Source organism: Excalfactoria chinensis, chromosome 2 (assembly GCF_039878825.1).
Source record: "Excalfactoria chinensis isolate bCotChi1 chromosome 2, bCotChi1.hap2, whole genome shotgun sequence".
In the NCBI taxonomy this organism is placed as follows: Eukaryota; Metazoa; Chordata; class Aves; order Galliformes; family Phasianidae; genus Excalfactoria; species Excalfactoria chinensis.
Genome location: NC_092826.1, coordinates 99,317,708 through 99,335,185, shown reverse-complemented (window position 1 = coordinate 99,335,185; position 17,478 = coordinate 99,317,708). Strand labels below are relative to the sequence as shown.

Here is a 17,478-nt window from a genome sequence, read left to right as displayed (position 1 = left end):
CAAGTAGCATTTCAAAGTCCGCAGGCGTTACCATTTAACAGTAATTGACGAACGTAGCTGTGATTCTGTCTGAGCAGAAACTACTTGTGATGGAACTTGTAAGTAAACATGTTTATTACCTTAAAATCCTGACAGCAAATGAAATAAATCTTCTTTAGTTGGAGTAGCCCAAACCGCCCAGCTCGGGAACCCCGAAGTCATCAAATATATCCTACATGAAAGCGGACTACGACTGCAAAACTGATCAGTTAACTATTTCAGCTGGGAGGAAGCATTGGTTTAACTGCTCCAGATAACCCCTCAGGTCCCCAGTTGCCCATCTATCCTTACCTCATTTATACTGTATTTTGTGTTCCTCTGTAAATTACTACAACCAACTGGACCATTCTCACTAGCCTGTCACAGGGAGTAACTGAAGCATAACTCACGTGAATTCCTCTTTATTTTCTCTTATATGATTATTTTCAAAGGGACAACGTTAGGAGCAGCTCAGGCCCTCAGTTTCTACAGGCATTCCACACGGATGTGTTTGTGAGTTTACTCAAACATTTCAACGTTGACAGAAGCTGTTAATAATACGCAACTCTGTTCCAGGATACAAGTGTTTGTTCTTTTCACTCTGGGACTCCAACCACAAATAATAAACACAACTCCATCTGTTCCAGTCTTTATCTTTAAAAACAAACAAGCAACCAAACTCAAGAAAATGTACATGATCAACTCTCCTTTCAGTTTACATTTGCTCTCCCAGTTTTAGCTGAACATAACGTTACCCAAAATCATTTAAAGCAAAAGACATCCAAGTCCAAGACATCCAAGACATGCATTTTCTGTCCCGATTCTGCATGTAGTTTTCTTTCCTTCCTCTATTTAAGCCCCAAATCAACCTTTAAGAGTCACATTTCAGTATTCAAACCACTGCAATGTCCTACCTTTACAGGATATTAAGAAAGCCTTTCTGAAAAAGAACAACAGTAATTGTCCTGTTTTTTCACAGGACTTTATGGTTGTGGGTTTGATGTTTTTGTTTTTAAGATAAACCACCTCCAGTACAAACATAAGGCATGACTAATCACAGCTCAGTTTTAATTGAGCTATCGTCTATTTGCAATATAGGAAATGAAGGCAAAAAGCAACGCAGCTAATCTGGTAACTGGCTGCAGCGGAGAACATTTTGTTGCAATTTCTTACGTTCTGATGGCTTCATTTAATACAAATTCAAAGCAGATAACAGCAGCCCTGTCTTTGTTGGGAACAGAACTGGTCAGATAGTAATTAAAATATTCATTTCAATGTGTAGCATTTAGATTTTCTGTATGTGGGACGTCACACTTAGAACTATTAAAGGCATCTTTGACGCGCAATTGGGGGACAAACTTTGTGTAAATATCTCCTCTCCTCCCCCTGGAGTAAAAGTTTTCAGTCGCAGGGGATAAAAACATTTCTTTCTTACCAACTTTTGTTTACAGATAAAAAACAATTAGGTCCATCCAGAATATATATATGGGATGTTTCAATAAAGTTGTTTGTTTTTTCAGTATGAAATAACATCTTCAAAAAGATGACCCAGCAAAGTCATCTTGAAATGATCATTTGAAAATAAATACTACCTGTAGAAAAAGTAGGGATAATATATGGGACTATTAAACTTAGCATTTCTGCCTTTTTTATTATTATTACTATTTTTTTTAATGATATTTCACAGAATCAAAATGTAAAACTACGAGATACTAAACTGAAAAATATTTCGGAAATATTACAAAAATAAAATGCTAGCAATGCATAATGTACAAATAAAGGAAGCAGCAAACAAGAAGCCTGCTGAGATGAAGGAAATTTGGTATTCATAAAGATTCTACTCCTTTTCCCCAAACTACTTTCGTCTAGCATGCCTATATTCACACCGTGTTCCCAAACGCTGATGGATTTACTCACAGAGCGTATAAAGAAACATCGTTTAGACACAAAAACATGAAGATCATTTTTTTGCCCCCGATGTTGCCTCAGTGACTTTCTACCTTTCTTATAACATGTGACCAAATAACACAGAAAAACAGAATGTATACATTGCTAGTTTTGTTTTTTTTTTAGGTAATGTTATGTACATTTTATTGCCAGTATATGCACAATGGTAAGCGTAGAACTATAAATACACAATGGAATCAAACAGTAGAAAACAACAAGAATGTTACACGTAATGAAGGAAAGAAAGAGGAGATACTGTTTTCCTGATGTAGCTGTTAAGGAGGGCTACTGACAAGTTATGACAGCCTTGATTTAGAGTCTTTACATACATTTCTACAACCTTTCCTCCAAATAAATCTCTGTAATGGCATTGCTTCTTTAACAACATCTCAGCTTTTCTATCAGAGTCACACTGAAGTGAAAACAACCTTTCATGTAACTACAAGCATCTGACCTTTTATTTTTTTCATTCAGTTTTGTGTTTCGGGGCACCTAACATGTACAGTGCATAAGCTGTTCTTGCAGTATTTGGCTGTGTGTCGAAGAATAGCTTTCAATATACATTAAGCGATAACTAGGGAAAAACAAAAGACTTTTTCTGTAGGTAGTTCTTCCACCGGGTGCTGTATGCAGCAGCTCAGCCAAAAATTAACCACCCTGAAGAGGTAGAGAGAATTTCAGCCTAGCACTGATCATCATCCTTGGCACTACAGTTTTCTCTCTTATCAGGATATATTTCCTACAGCCAGACAACACCACAATCAAAGGGAAAGAAAAGCTAGGGATAAAGAGTTTCCATCATTTCTGGGAAGGGTGCTGCTTATCCCAGTTCTCAGTTAACTAACTTGTTGCTTATATCAAAGAAAACAAAAAAAGAAAGAAAAAAAGGAAAAAAGAAAAAGAAAGAAAAAAAAGATGAGAACATTCAGGGACACATTTACTTGATCTTTTCTTTCTCTTTCCATTATCAAGTTCATAAATACAAAGAACCATTATTCACAATAAACTAACTCTTTTTCAGAAATGGCAAAACAAACCCTGGAAACATTTCCACACCTTAAACCAGACGGATCTTGAGGATGCTATTCAAGAAAACCATGCAAACAGTTCGGTGCAGCTTTCCCAACTCATCCAAAATATAGCATTTGTTAAATTAGAAGGTGGCAAGATCGAGAGCATTTGTGACTATTCCCTCCCCCCCCAACACCCCCCAATTAAAATTCAATGCAGAAAATCTCGGTGCTTTTAGGAAGATAACGAATAAATAGTTTTCTGCACTGTTGTCATAAAATCCCATGTGAGTTACAATACAAGACTACTGGTTCCAGCAATTAGGTTGAGAGGAAACATTCTAGTGATAAATACATACTGAGCATGCTTGGGCAGAGCACTCCATTCTGAAGCATCCTGCTTGAAGAACGAAAGGTGGCAAGGATGGTTCACGTCCATCAAGTGACCATTAAGTCTGCTGCTAAAAGCAGACTGCCACTCTATCACCAGGTCGGCAGTGCTACCCTGAAAGGGCTGTCTCCCACACTAAGAGGTACTGGTTGTACCAGTCCTCTGCTGTGCACACTAAATTCTTATTTATGCAACAAACATACAACCAATGAACAATATCACTTTTACAGAACTGGATCGATCCAGCTTTTTTATAGGCATATTTCTCAATCTCTGGAATATCCCAAACAAGCTGTAAATAAGATGATGAACCACCAACAGTGACCGAGTCTCACTGCAGTTCAGACTAGTTCTGCCTAGTTTCACATCACTTCTTGTTTCTAGCGAAGGACACGATACTCAAACAAAATAGCAATAAAAATGTTATCTGCAGCTGAAAAAGAAGCAACAGAATTTATATTTTAACTTCTGAAGCTTAAAGCATACCTGTTTAATTAGCATTAAAAAAAATCCTTTTTTAATACAGTAACACTGGCAAAAGTTAATGGGAAGACACAGAGGATTGCAACAGGATAACTGATGAATTAGATTCTTTTTTAGATTTTATTTTGCTTCGATCAACTGATGTTAATACTGCTTTTCCTTAGATCTGGAGTAATTCTATTGCAACAGTCACATGCAGGCTGAGGACAGCCATTGGTTAAGGAAAAAAAAAACAAAAAGAAAGAAAGAAAAAGAAAAAAACAAAAAGAAAAAGAAACCAGGGTTCCAAAAGTTGTGTGTAAGAATTTTCCTTTCACTTGATGAGGGCTTTGCCCTTGCTTTAGGAGAGCTGGTTAATTCTTGTCTCAGCTTCATTAGCTTTGTCCAGACATATCTGCCGTTGTATCCCCTGGTCCAGAGCCTGTTTGTGCACGCTTGATGTAAAGGTTCAATAACTTCATCTGCAAAGCCAGAAATTACTTTTGTTTAGTATTTACAAACTGTACACGCTACAGAAATGATGGATTGAAGCAGACATTACACAATTATTCTCCTAAAAGCAAAACAGTATTTTACACAATTAATGGAAAGATAACATACTTGCTAATATCTAACACAGCAAAACTAAGGATGCAAAGAAGAAAGCAACCTGCAGTAGCTGCACTAAGACAGATGCTTTTCCCCAGCTTAATATGCTGCTCCAAATAAGGCAGGCTTGCTTTTTTTTTTTTGGCTTTTTAAGTGAATGTTGTGGTATTAAGCCTCTAATTACAGGTACTGATTCCAGCACCTACTAATGCTTCCCATACTGTCTAGAGTCACATTCAATGCAATCAATGCCGGACTGTTTTTAAGATGCAACTGTTTTATTCAGTGATATACAATATTAATTGTCATGTTTTATCTCCATGGGCAAACTCATTGCATCTGTTTGAATGTTAAAAGCCAGTACATAAGAGGTATTAACAAAATCATGTTTCCTAACTAAAGAAGGAACAGACGGTTCTTCCTCACCACCAAATCAGAGGTACTGAAAGGACAGATTAAAGCAAAAAGAAAAATAAAAAAAAAAACAATAAAGGGGCAGGAACAGATAAACTGTGTTGCATAGTAACTGCTTTCCAGTCAGCACCGCATGAAATGCAAGGCAAGATATGCAGGTAGAAAAAGCCATGCTGAATACAGCTGTTATCACTGTTTCAGAATAAAACGTCTGACAGTGTACTCAAGTAATACATTTTCTTCCTTTTTTTCAGCCACTGATAGTATACAATTAAATCTACTGTAAAGCAAGAAGAAATACAACTTACTGTTTATCACAGTTTGCTGAAGTATGTGTGTGTGACTATCTGCAGACCTGTGGATTTTCAGTTCTGAACCTCTGATATCAAAGTTACATCGACCCTCTGAGTGTTTCAGCATCCCTGGTTATCTCCATTCAGATAAGTACATTTATGTATAAACTTCCTGGTAATTGCAACCAAAACACAAATGTATACATGTAACTATGAACCAAAACTTAAATGTCATTTTTTACTTACTTTACTGCCAGTGAGTTGACTGAGATGTGGTTTTAGTTCATCACCAATTACTGCATGAATGGCTACAAGGCAGAAAACACATGCCTTACGAACACTGCTCTCTGAATTATCATAACCCTAGAAAGCAATAAAATTAACATTAATTGCTGATCAGTTAATGATTAAAAGCCTCAGAAAACTGTTTACTACTACTTACAATAAATACCTTAACATCTACTTTAAATGAATGCTAGGCATTTCAAGAAAAAAACCAAACAAGCAAATACAGAACATGCACATTTGAAAGGCAGGCTGCTTATTAATTACCATTTACAATTATTTCCAGACTGAAATTAAAACCCATACAATTCCTGTTTGTAATTTACACTGAAAACAGAGCCACTGTCACGCTCCACATGGAAATACAATAGGGGAGATCACAGGATAAAGCGTTCTAGATTACACAGATATTTATTAAACAGGAGACCATTACATTCAGAGCTTTCTTACTCTGAAAGAAACTGTTTCTTAACAGGTAAAACTTCTGTTATTAACTCCCACCTTGTTACTGAATGATTTTTGTTTCTTATGCCTGGTTGTCTCGCATCCCTTTCTCAGCAGGCCCTCCTCTTACCTTCTTGCAGATGCGTGACTTGACCATGTAAGTTTATGTCAGAAATCTGCAGAATGCAGCTGTCAAATTCTGGAAAGTCTTTATTCAGCACATGTGAGCTATTGTGCTTTGACTCTTTCTATGGTGGGACATTATTTCTTTATAAAGATGGACAAAGAAACTTCTTATAACCTCCACATTTTATTGAGCTTTCCCCAATCAGCTGCTTTCTTCCTCTTGCTACCTCCAAGCCCCAAGTGCTACAACCCTACAATAATACATACAACTTGGATGATTTCAGACCAAACGGTCACAACTTGGAAAAGATACCACCTATAACTGAAAAGAGTCTATTGAACTTAACTACAGCCAATACTTTACATCCTAGCCAGATCCTGGGAAACCACAGTTACAGTTTAGCCAGGTGACAATGAAAGACAGTGTGCCCACTATGAGAGTTAGTTTGGGTCAAAGTAGCCATCAGCTGTAAGACCAATAAGAATCCCTCAGGAGAGCCAGGTGATGGTATTTCGAATAAATCTTTGTAATTCTTACATACAAAGGAGGTGGGGTTTTTTGCTTTGTTTTTTACCTGTATTAAACCTGGCACAATCTCTGGTAAAAGCTGAGTAAGAGTTTCTTTAGACACTCTCTCTATGACTTTTGTCTGCATTTTGATTGCAGCCAGATTAATGGGGTAATCTGCAGTCTGGATAATCGGACAAAGGACTTTGATGCACTGATCTGGGCTAATGGAAGTGGCCAGCATGGAAGCAGCTTCTTCAGCAGATCTCACCACCTATTGAAAGAATTAAGAAAAAGACATGGAAAAATGAGTTATAAGTGTATTAGTGCCAGTACAGGTCTTGAGGATAAAAATTTCTTAACAACAGCTCCCCAGTATTGTAAATATAGGTGAAGGATTTCTAGATGTGTGCAATTTTCCAACTGTTGGATTACAGCACTAAAATCCAGACTCTTTCCAATACTGTATGACTGAACTGTATGCTCTACAAGATGCATGTTGGTATCTGGCAATGCCTTCCAAACTTGACAATAACTGTCGAATCAGATCTGAAATCTCACTAGTCTGCAATGCTGTGAAGAATATAAATACAATATCATGCAATTACATATTGAAATTTCTTTACTATTGCTATCTGTAATTTCCTGTGTTGTCATTAATTACTCTCTTTGACCATTGATAAGCTTCCACGTTCATCTCAAAAACCGCTGAATGGCATGCACAGATCGCTACTTCTGGAGGCTTCTCCCAGAGAGTGTGGGGGTGCAGCAAAGGCAGGGAGGAGATTTATCCATCTCCTTAGACACACTATTTTCATAGCATCAGTGACACTGATGTGAACTGCTTAATGTTTGGGGGGTTTCTATATTTGTGTTTCTTATATCAAAATACATTGTCCTTTGATGTGCATGCACATAAGCTTCCTGAGCAAGATTACACTTATCTTTCTACATCTGAATCTCTTCACCATTCTCAGCCACAGCCAACTCTTCCCTGAGGTATTTTCCTATTCTCCTAAAAACACTCAAAGCCATGCTCCTGAATGGTGAAATGGAATAGCTTACCCAGAGATGGTTAAAAATGGGAAGGGATTATAATTTCCTTCCCATGTTCAGTCCTATCTCTCAACTATCAACCTTACAGGAATCCAAAGGACTGTATGAGATAACAGGGCTTATAACAAAAACTCCCTTCAGTTATTCTTCATAGAACTGCGCTGGCACATCCTTGGTTATGGTTTTATGTCCTCTTGGGCAGCAGCCAAGGCAACTGTTATTAGGGCCGATATGAAGCATTTCAGAACTACAAAACGGTACTTCACTTTTATTTTTGCATACCTGTGTTAACACCTTCATTATTACACAACTTAGTTCATCGGTAAGATCTGATTTCTCAAACACTTTCTGGACATAATACAGCTGCTGCATTTTGTAATATTTTGTTACAACCTCAAATAAAGAAAGTAACAGATTACTCACCTCCTTATGAGGATCCTTATGTGCTTCTAATGTCTTCATTATTGTGAGCTCTGCATAATTCTTAAACCTCGCTGGCTGATTTCTTAGGATTTCTCTTAGAACTTTCAATGCCAAAGCTCTAATTGCATGCTAGAGATTAAATAGTAAAACAAATGAGTCATGTAACACTGAATAGACAAATATTTAAGCATTTATTCAAGAGTTTATAAAGTTTTGATAATAGTAAAATATCGATTCTTTTCTAAGCATATAGGCAATATGAAATTAATATGGAAATAAATACAGCTAAAAATGTCTTCAACTGTTCACTCTTCTCAAAACAATTCAAGTGGTGCACCATAAACAACCTGCTAATTGAAACCATCAATGCTAAGCTGCATACAATTTTACACTTTGGAAGTGCTGATAAATATTGTAGCATCACACAGTCACACAAATACATTATTCTTGAAAACAGACGTTTTAGTATTATAAAATCAGCAGCGGTTACTAGTGGCAAAAAAAAGATCCCAAAACTGAAGGATACTTGAGAAGATGGCCTCTTTCACCATCAACGGATTTAAGAGTTCACATGATCTTACATTGCCACAACTTCTTGCTTGTCAAGGCTAGCTGGAATTTATGCTTTTCCTACAACCCATACAACTTTCAAAGCCACTGAAAGCAAACCATGAGCTTTGTTAACATTTTCAACTAGATCAATCTAACTTTACCTCTTTGTCTCCAAGTGTTTCAAGCAGCAAAAGCAGTATTGTTTTGAAGTGCTCATCCCAAACACCAAAAGACTCTTCTTGAGTTAACTTCATGAGCTCATAGAGGGCAGCCTTTCTTTCCTCAACTCTCTCGTTATGGTTTGATAACTCTTTTAGTAACTCTGCAACTAGATCAGAATGATCCATGGGAGGCTCTATCAGAAAAGGAACGTATACAAACAGAATTTTGAAACTCAGAAGTAAATATTAGTGCCTGATGCAGAACTGAAAAGCATCTTCTAGATTGCTAACTGCTTTCTACCAATTTTTTTTGTTGTTTTCCTCCAAATCTGTTTGCCAGAATTGTAGTTTTACTACTTCATTTTCAAAGCAGCCAATATTCCTGAACCAGCTTACATTACAATCACAATAAAACAACGATCCAACAGCAAAAAACAAAAACATCCACAAAATCCAAGAGAATCCAGCAAGCTGCAAGCTGGCTTACTGCTGGAGTTTCTCACTCCTCTACTTGCAATTTTTTTCCCCCTGAAAACAAAAACATAAGCAAGTAGGAGCAAATGCAAGTGCTTCATCTGAATGAATTAAAATATGTAACATATATATAGAATATTACATATTAAAGAATATTTGATAGAGAACACCTCAAACCATCAAATAATATCATTTTGACAAGACATGCAGTGTTGGCATTCAAAAGTAAATGACAGCATGTTCTGAATATGATAAAGATTTGCCTACTGCCTGAAACATGCCCAAGCAAAGCCAACAAGGCAGGGGCAATGCTTGGATGAAACACTTGCAAAATGACTGGATTATAAATTTCTATTAATCTTGGAGGAGACCAGCAATGTCCCTGCTCAGGCCTTTGCACGACCTGGTTCTGCTTGATGCTTTTATTAATGCTTTTCATGGAATATGGAGACTACTTTTAAAACCTACCAATTATTTCATTCTAAAAACAACGAAAGAGAGAAGAAATGATAATTAACTTGATAAATAAGGAATGGTCTGAAAGAAAAAAAAAGATGAAAATTAATAACAGTAAGTTTAAGTCAAGACAAAGAAGTGAATTCTTAAGCCCATATACAAAGTGTTAGTTAAAAAAGCAGGCATTTGCAAAAGCAGACATCTGCAAAGCACAATCTATGGAAGTGTGATGAAAGAAAAGAGCTTCTTTGCAAAGGAACACTAGGTTCTGAACAAAGGCGGTGTACTGCTTCTAAGGAAAAGTGACTTAGAAAGGCTTGGTCCCCTATTCTTCTGCTAAAATGCACCTTCCTTGTAAAAAAAAAGTGCTACCGCTATTAAAGTTTATGCTGTTCCTATGAAAACTTTTGATTGTAAGGGCAACAAAATGCTCAAATGCCCTCCGAGGTGCACTCCTACATCAGATATTTTCTATTGTTAGACAGCCTGCAGAATACATTTGTGCCTCAATGCTGCTGACTAGACTGATAAACAGCCAAGATCCTCCCATCAAACCCTACGTATCCATATCTTCTCCCAGTAACACTTGAGGGGATACACAGGAGTCCAGTAAACAAGACTGAGTTACAGGAGGCAGCAATTCCGTGGATTTCCTGAAAATTAAAATGCTATGTTCCATGGATGGGAAATAGTTCATAGGAATAGCATGCAACTCCTACATGACAATTTGTATGCACAGTTTTTTGCCAAATAAATCTTATTCATGACAACTTCTTCGAGCCTATCTCAGATGCAGTTCTGGAAGTAATCCAGAAATACCTGAATGCTATAGAAAACTAAGACTGTGCATGGGAATGAATGCAAATACTTTGTTATGACTCATGAAAGTGTATACCTTAATAATACACTGCCCTACTAACTCCAGTAAGGACAAAGCACTACTGAATGGAGATGATCCGGCACAGACTGTTAAATTACATGAAACAAAAATTAAAGGGGAAAAAAGAACCAACAGAAAAAAAGCCCTTGCCACTCTTTTGTTAATTCAACACATACTCTTATGAAGCAACATTTGAAAAACTTCAAATGGAGCTACGCTATGGGTTCTTCATCTCTGCCAGTAATTACTGTATTTTAACTAAAATAATACACGGAGTTTGAAAGAGCAAACACACAGCCACGCACAATTAAGAGCTATTCATGGGAACTTTTCTAAGAACTTAAAAATCCAAGCTAACTTTGACAAGTGGAAGAAAAACTCAAGACTGTCAGCAGACACTACCAGTTGGTAGCAAAGAAACACAAGACAGGTTGAAAAAGATATCGCTTTTACACGCAGATGAGATGAGATTACCACACTGACACTAAGAACCAAACCTTGGGAAAAAAAGACAACCAAAAACATCCAAACTGATCTATATGTTTTTGGTTTTTTTGCATCAAACTATATTTTAGTATACACCCCTATTCAAAAAAGACAAGACATGCCTCTTAGGAATAACTGCTACTACACAACAGTAGCTCCAAAAGGTAGGTAGATAAAGAAAATGAATAAAATGATTGCTGAATAAAATATTCTGCCAACACATTCTGCTGGAAGAATGGAGTGCACGTGATGATGTATAAGAGACTTCCCAGGAAAAAACCTACAAAACAACCACCCAAGTTCCTACACTTACATGAACTAGAAGAATCACTTCCTGTGTAAAAGCATTTCTTCCCCTTGCAAAAGACTGTTTAGTCAATATAAAATACCAACACTGTGTTTTGCATACAAATACTTCACTAAAAAAATACTTAAATCTTTCGCCTAATTCCTGAACTGGTTTAATCCAGTTTTACTTGTACATGTTTTTCTTTAAATCTCAACCACGAAGTAATGTGGTAAGTAAACTTATATTGACAATCCTGCTATAGAACACGATACCAGAAGAATACTATACAGTTCAATAATTACATTTCCCACCCGCCCTATATAACATCTATCTAGCAATCCAACAGCATCAGTCAGAAGGATCACTGACAAATACACTAGTTTGAAATATATTATGTAAAGCCTCTTAAGGAAATGACACCGCTGATAAATATACTGCTAATGGTTTACTCAGAGACTGAACTAAGAGGTGAAAAATCTCACGATCTCCCTTCTAGTGCAGAACGCAATCTGAAGCTTACCATCAGGAAATTGCTCCGCATCATCATCAAACATGGCTTCCTTCAAAGCAGATTTATTAAACGAACTATCAGAATAATTGTATGGGTTATAATCTCGTGAGCGTGGGGAAGAGTGAGGAGGCATTGTATTGAGTAATGACGTTTTGTTATCAAGAGCTGTTCGGCCTGTATCACTCACACCACTTCCTGCTCGTAGGTCTGCTATTCCAGAAGCACTGCCAATCTGCAGGAAAAGAAATACCGCAGATTCATATATAACACACTGTTTGCAAATAACTACTTTACGCACTCATGTGAGTAGCGAAAACTTCTAAGATTCAAAAGTTTCCTAAGCATTCCTGAAGACACATTAAGCTGGTCTTCAGGTAAGAAGACTTGGCTACGGTAGCCTGAACTTAAAAAAAGGGCAGGTTTTTGTACAACACATGCTTAAGCGCACACACTTTGGGAAAATTCAGCAGATCTGAAAGTCAAAGTACCACAGAAACAGAAGTTTAGAACAGTGTGTGCACCACCAAAAAACCTCTGGGTTTTGTAAGGAATTAAATCAACTTCTGGGAAAAATAAAAATCAAAACCAGCGTACAGACCTCTCAAAAATTAAACTCCTTGTTCTGTGAGATAAAATTCTTAACATTGCTTATATTTAAAATAAATAAAAAGCTAATGCTGCTTAAAGTTAGCATTTACATTTCCAAAATGCATTTGTTTTGCTTTGTTTCTTTAAGCACTGAATTTAGCAGATATGTCCCACTGTAGGAATCGGAACAGATAAACCTACTTAAAAAGACATTTTATCTTTAACTGTAAGCCAGGTATTGGCTGGATTTGCCATTACAAAATGTACCATGTTTACTCACTGAATCAACGTCATCTTTTTTTGAATCCCGTTTCACAGGTTCATTCATATCTTCTTGACTACGGAAACTGAAGTTCTGAATAGCTTCAGTGACTCCACGAAGGGAACTGTAAATATCTTCGGAATTCATATTTTCTGTATCATAATCAAATGCACTGTGGGCCATGGACAAGGACATACAAATTAAGATGGATTTATCCCGTGTTTTTCAGTACCATCAACATGGAAGAACACGCACCCAGGAAACAGTAATAAAGTTAAGCAATGCAAGTGGCTAGACAACAAGGCTGTGCTATATTGTAGCATCTGACTCAAGTGCAACTTCTGCTGTTCTGTATGAGAATTTTACACCATTCTCTATAAGAAAAATTTCCACCAGAAGGGGAACTGATCAACATACTGATTGACTGCTAAAAGCAAAGCTATAAAATTCACTTTACTGACAACACTGATGTCATCAAAAGTAAGAACATTTATGTACTACTTTTATCCCCCCAAATTAATTCCAGCTGGATGACTTAAGCTGTTTTAACATTTGCTGGGGATGAAGGTTTCTCTTCCATCTCCTGCTATGCCACTTGCACTCAGAGGTGCACATGTTAGGGCAGCCCTGGCACCTGTCAGACCATTCAGGGAGGTGATTATTTTTCAGCATCTGTGACACTGCGCATTTGTTCACAGCCCGGTTTACTGCTTTGGAGAACACATTTAATGAAGCCTTAGATGCAGAGCTGCAGCAACACTGGCCAGCATTACCTTGGTGACAATGTGTTCTGCGATGTATTGGTTGGGGAAGTGAGAGGACTTGACCAGCTTGCTGGGGAGTGTGGAGTAGGTCTTGTCAAAGGACTTCCCATTGAACCCTGGTAGAGGAGGATGAAAAGAGACACTACAGCATGACTTTGGCTTCCCCTTCACTTGATTATTGTTTTTATTTTCTAGCACCCAGAAACATTTAGTGAAATGCTATTTAATTTCCTGAATTCTCTAACCAATGACATTAATTTCAAATGTGTAACTCTGAAATAACTAACGTAAGAGATAAACACTACTCATAACAAGCCCATTCAAACCCTTTAAGTCACTTTACTTGGAAGCAACACACACTGAACAAGCATCTCTGCAGGAAAATAAAAAGTATTCCATAATGAGTGGTACCTTCTAATAAGACTTCTGTGGAGGGCTTGGGTGGCCTCCACTAATTTTCTCACTCTCACACAACTCTAATGAAATGGACTTATGTTCAAAACACCAGTAAATTCAGAAATAATAATATGGAAGGTGTAGATACCTGACCACTGTTGCCTGTATTTCGGAGATGATTATGAAGAAGCTTTGTGGCTCCATCCTGAAATGTTTTTGGTAAAGCACCCAGCAGCATTGTAAACTCAGGAGTATTAAGTTCAAAAAGGGAAATGAGTACTGACTGTGCAGCCTAGAAGAAAATGCAGATTAAAATCACAAAGTTGAGTTGCTACAATGACAGGTAGTCACAAAAGGTGATATAAGTATTAAGCAAACTCGAATAAAGATGTTAACAGGTATAAACTAATGCAATTCATATGTACTGCTAAGATCAAGGTTCAGATATTCATAAATTCAGGCACACAACCATGAGCTTACACCTTTCAGAATCATCCTCATTAGCAGCCTTTCAGACAGATGATCCTCAGCCCTCTCTCCCCAGAACTCTGTTTAGTAATGCAAGTGATGGAAGTATCAAAATGGCTTCTACAGAGTTTGGCAAGTTGAACTGATTTTAAAAAGGAAAAATTGAACACACCAAATAGGAATATGTTTGTCCTGAATTTCACAAGTGGTAAGACATGTCATACCAACAGACTGGCTTTCTAGCACTATGATGATTCAGGCTGCTCCAAAAGTAATGGCTCCTATTTATTTCCATGGAAACTTCAACTAATACAAGAGCACAATAACACTACTTAGCAGAACAGCTACAAAATACTCTTTTTCAACACATTCACCACCATTTTTATCAGTGGTGAATAAGAACCTGCAATGTCACACTCAAAAATACCTGCATCAGTGGAGATGACCATTTCACATCTGCTGTGACAACACTGTTGCCACAAAACTGTTGCCCATCACCAGACACATGCAAATCCAGAGTATCCTGTGGGTATGGCAGGGCAGACCAGCCAAGATTAGCAGTGTGCTCTACTGTCTTCAAACTAATACAAGGCCTGGTGTTATTCAGTTGCAAGAGAAAGGTTGTCTTCTTCTCCTTTGGATAGACTGCGGAAATTCAAGCCTTTAGCTCAGTCAGTGTTGTGATGCAGCAGCCAGACTTGACAGTTTGTCTGGGTTCCAGGAAATTCAGAGGGACCATCCCTTTCCTATTTCAAAAGTCATTGCACATCATCTTACCCACTGAGGGCTGTGTCCTCAACTTTTTCTTTGATGGGAAATTCACATGTCACCATGCCGAAGACTGCCATTTTAACTCTGGATCGTAGTGGTGGTAATGGTGACACCATGTCTCTTCTTCCCGCTCCCCCACCCCCCCACCCCCCCCCGTAATGTGATCCAGGAAATTTTCACTTTCAGCCTTGCACTGGTTCAACTGGTCACGACAAAACTGTATGTGGTGTTCTTCCTGTTCCTGTGTGACAATCTATGGGACCAACCTGGGTCAAACGCTATGATATTCCAACATAGCCACCACTTTTTCCAACACATTGAATCCAATTTTCAACTCCATATGCAGACCCCTGGTTGTCATCTGCCATTTCACATGGATGAACTGATCAAGATGTTCTTCACTGTGTGGTATGACAGCTGTGAACATGATTTGCCTTTCACACTGCTGTCGCCACTGCAGAAACACAGCACCCACTGCCTCACTTTGCTCACATCCACTGTTTGGCGTCAAGAAATGTTCAGCAAATGTCAATGAATGTCATCAGGAGCATTTTGTTTCTGCAAGGAGGAATTAATTCCACACCTTTGCTTCAGATGTACTTCCATATCAGACGCCATTTCATCAGACTGCCCCCCTGCTGCCAGCTGTCAGACAGCAACAGAATGTAACGGTACTGGTGGGAAGGTTCAACCCCTACTGCCATACCAGCAACATCTGCTATCTAACAACGTGGGCCAAGTACAGGAGATCTTACCTTCGGAGATACCTTCTTACTGACTACACATTCAAAAGATGAAACCTTGTGTACTGGAGTTTGCAGTGTACTGGACTACATCTTCCAAACCCCCAATTTTAGCATTTAATAGCATCCTCATCCTAAAACATGTTTTTATTCAAGTATTTCATTTATTTACCTCAGCCAAGAGGTGAATAAAAACTGACAAAGCACTACAGTATGTTACAGAATGATGTGATACTAGTTGAGTTCCCCTCTGCTAAAGAAACGTTGACTGCATGACTTAGTTTGATGAACATTCACTGTACAGGCTAACAAAACTTCTGACACTGGAACTAACTTACCACATGCAATGAAAGGCTAGTGATTATTAAGTTACAAACAGTTTCTTATAGTATGAAACTCTGGTTCTGAGATTTATCAACTTTATCTAGTTTCAATAGAAGAGACACACCGTCAAGGTCTGCCATGCACTGGAGAGAACCAGTGCCTCATGCTTGCCAGAATGGCAGGCAGCTTGGTTCAGCACCAAAAATACTTCAAGCAAGTAGTTTAGAAAATGCTTTTAGACATTTATTTCCCTCCTTCGCTTCAAGAGCAATGAACTGTAGCACTTTTTAATTAGAAGTGGAAAGCCAAGCTATGAGCACACATACCAGCACACATCTTAGTATTAAATTTAATGATGAAAATTCTAGCATGTTAGATTGCCACAAACTGTCTTTGCACACTCGTGATCAGCTGTGTTCTTGAACTTTCATTCCCTCCTCCCTGAACAGTCTTCCCTTCAAGTGAACAGCCTGAATGTCCTCTATGACCTGTCTTTGGTGCTCCATTTTTCTTCCATTATTTCTTTTGGTCAGTCTTTTAACATAAATTGATATATACAAAACCAAAACAAAATCTCCAACTATACAAAGGTTTGGAAAGTACCACTTCCTTTTCTCTGTTCTGTTATCCACATTTTCACTGCCTAACACTGCATCTACTTCAGCTACCAACAGAATAACAAAATAGACTGTCTACTGTCATGTCAGGAAAGAAACTGATACCATCAGGTTCGTCTAGAAGCTCAACCTGAAGTATCGGCATGGAAATTGACTCACAGAAGGCAAGGGGAAAGAGTATTTAGAGTATTTGGCTTTTTTTCCCACTCCAAGTATAAGTTTGCTCTCTTGAGATTTTCACATCCAGTCACTCAGATCACATTTTAAAAGGATAAGAATGAGAAGTATGTTTTGTATTGTTCGAACTTGGAAGAACTCTAAGATTTTAATTCTTCTCAGAAGAGTTTTTACTGAAGAGGAACTTAGAATTTTACACTTCAAAATGAAGCCCCTATCTAAGCTACCTTAATTATGCCCATCTTAACAGTAACATTAAAAACCAATTTTTTATCTACTTGTAATGTTTTTTGTTTTTTTTTTTGTTTTTTTTTGTTTTTTTACAGAGTAGCACAGAAAAACAGATGGTAAAAGGCCTCTTCATTTAAAGAAAGCATACAGAATGTTAAGGTTACTGCCATATCCTTAGAAAAAAAAGTTTAAAAAGATTAAAATAACATGCCAACATTTTCAAGTCTGTTAAGAGAAGGAAACTTTTTAAAGGATCAGAATAACTTTTTTTTTTTTTTACTATTTATTGGCAAAAGACTTACTAAATGCTTTGGGGAGTTAGCAACCATCAACAAGTTTGTT

The 17,478-nt window shown here is 37.6% G+C and overlaps 1 protein-coding gene across 38 annotated transcripts in view; it reads right to left on the bottom strand.

Annotated features, from left to right (window-relative positions):
- Window positions 1-424: 424 nt before the first annotated feature.
- CLASP2 (cytoplasmic linker associated protein 2) overlaps window positions 425-17,478 on the bottom strand; it is a 132,988-nt gene continuing 115,934 nt past the window's right edge. For 36 of the 38 annotated variants that reach the window (XM_072327997.1, XM_072327984.1, XM_072327990.1 and 33 more), the window contains 9 exons: window positions 13,954-14,097; window positions 13,419-13,525; window positions 12,664-12,817; window positions 11,805-12,027; window positions 8,700-8,893; window positions 7,987-8,115; window positions 6,575-6,781; window positions 5,391-5,507; window positions 425-4,310 (listed from right to left, as the gene is read on the bottom strand). In XM_072327997.1, the coding sequence (XP_072184098.1) occupies window positions 4,224-4,310; window positions 5,391-5,507; window positions 6,575-6,781; window positions 7,987-8,115; window positions 8,700-8,893; window positions 11,805-12,027; window positions 12,664-12,817; window positions 13,419-13,525; window positions 13,954-14,097 (1,362 nt within the window). In that variant the 3' untranslated portion in view covers window positions 425-4,223. The remainder of the gene's footprint in view (window positions 4,311-5,390; window positions 5,508-6,574; window positions 6,782-7,986; window positions 8,116-8,699; window positions 8,894-11,804; window positions 12,028-12,663; window positions 12,818-13,418; window positions 13,526-13,953; window positions 14,098-17,478) is intronic. The other 2 variants (XM_072327988.1, XM_072327995.1) reach the window with 1 other exon arrangement.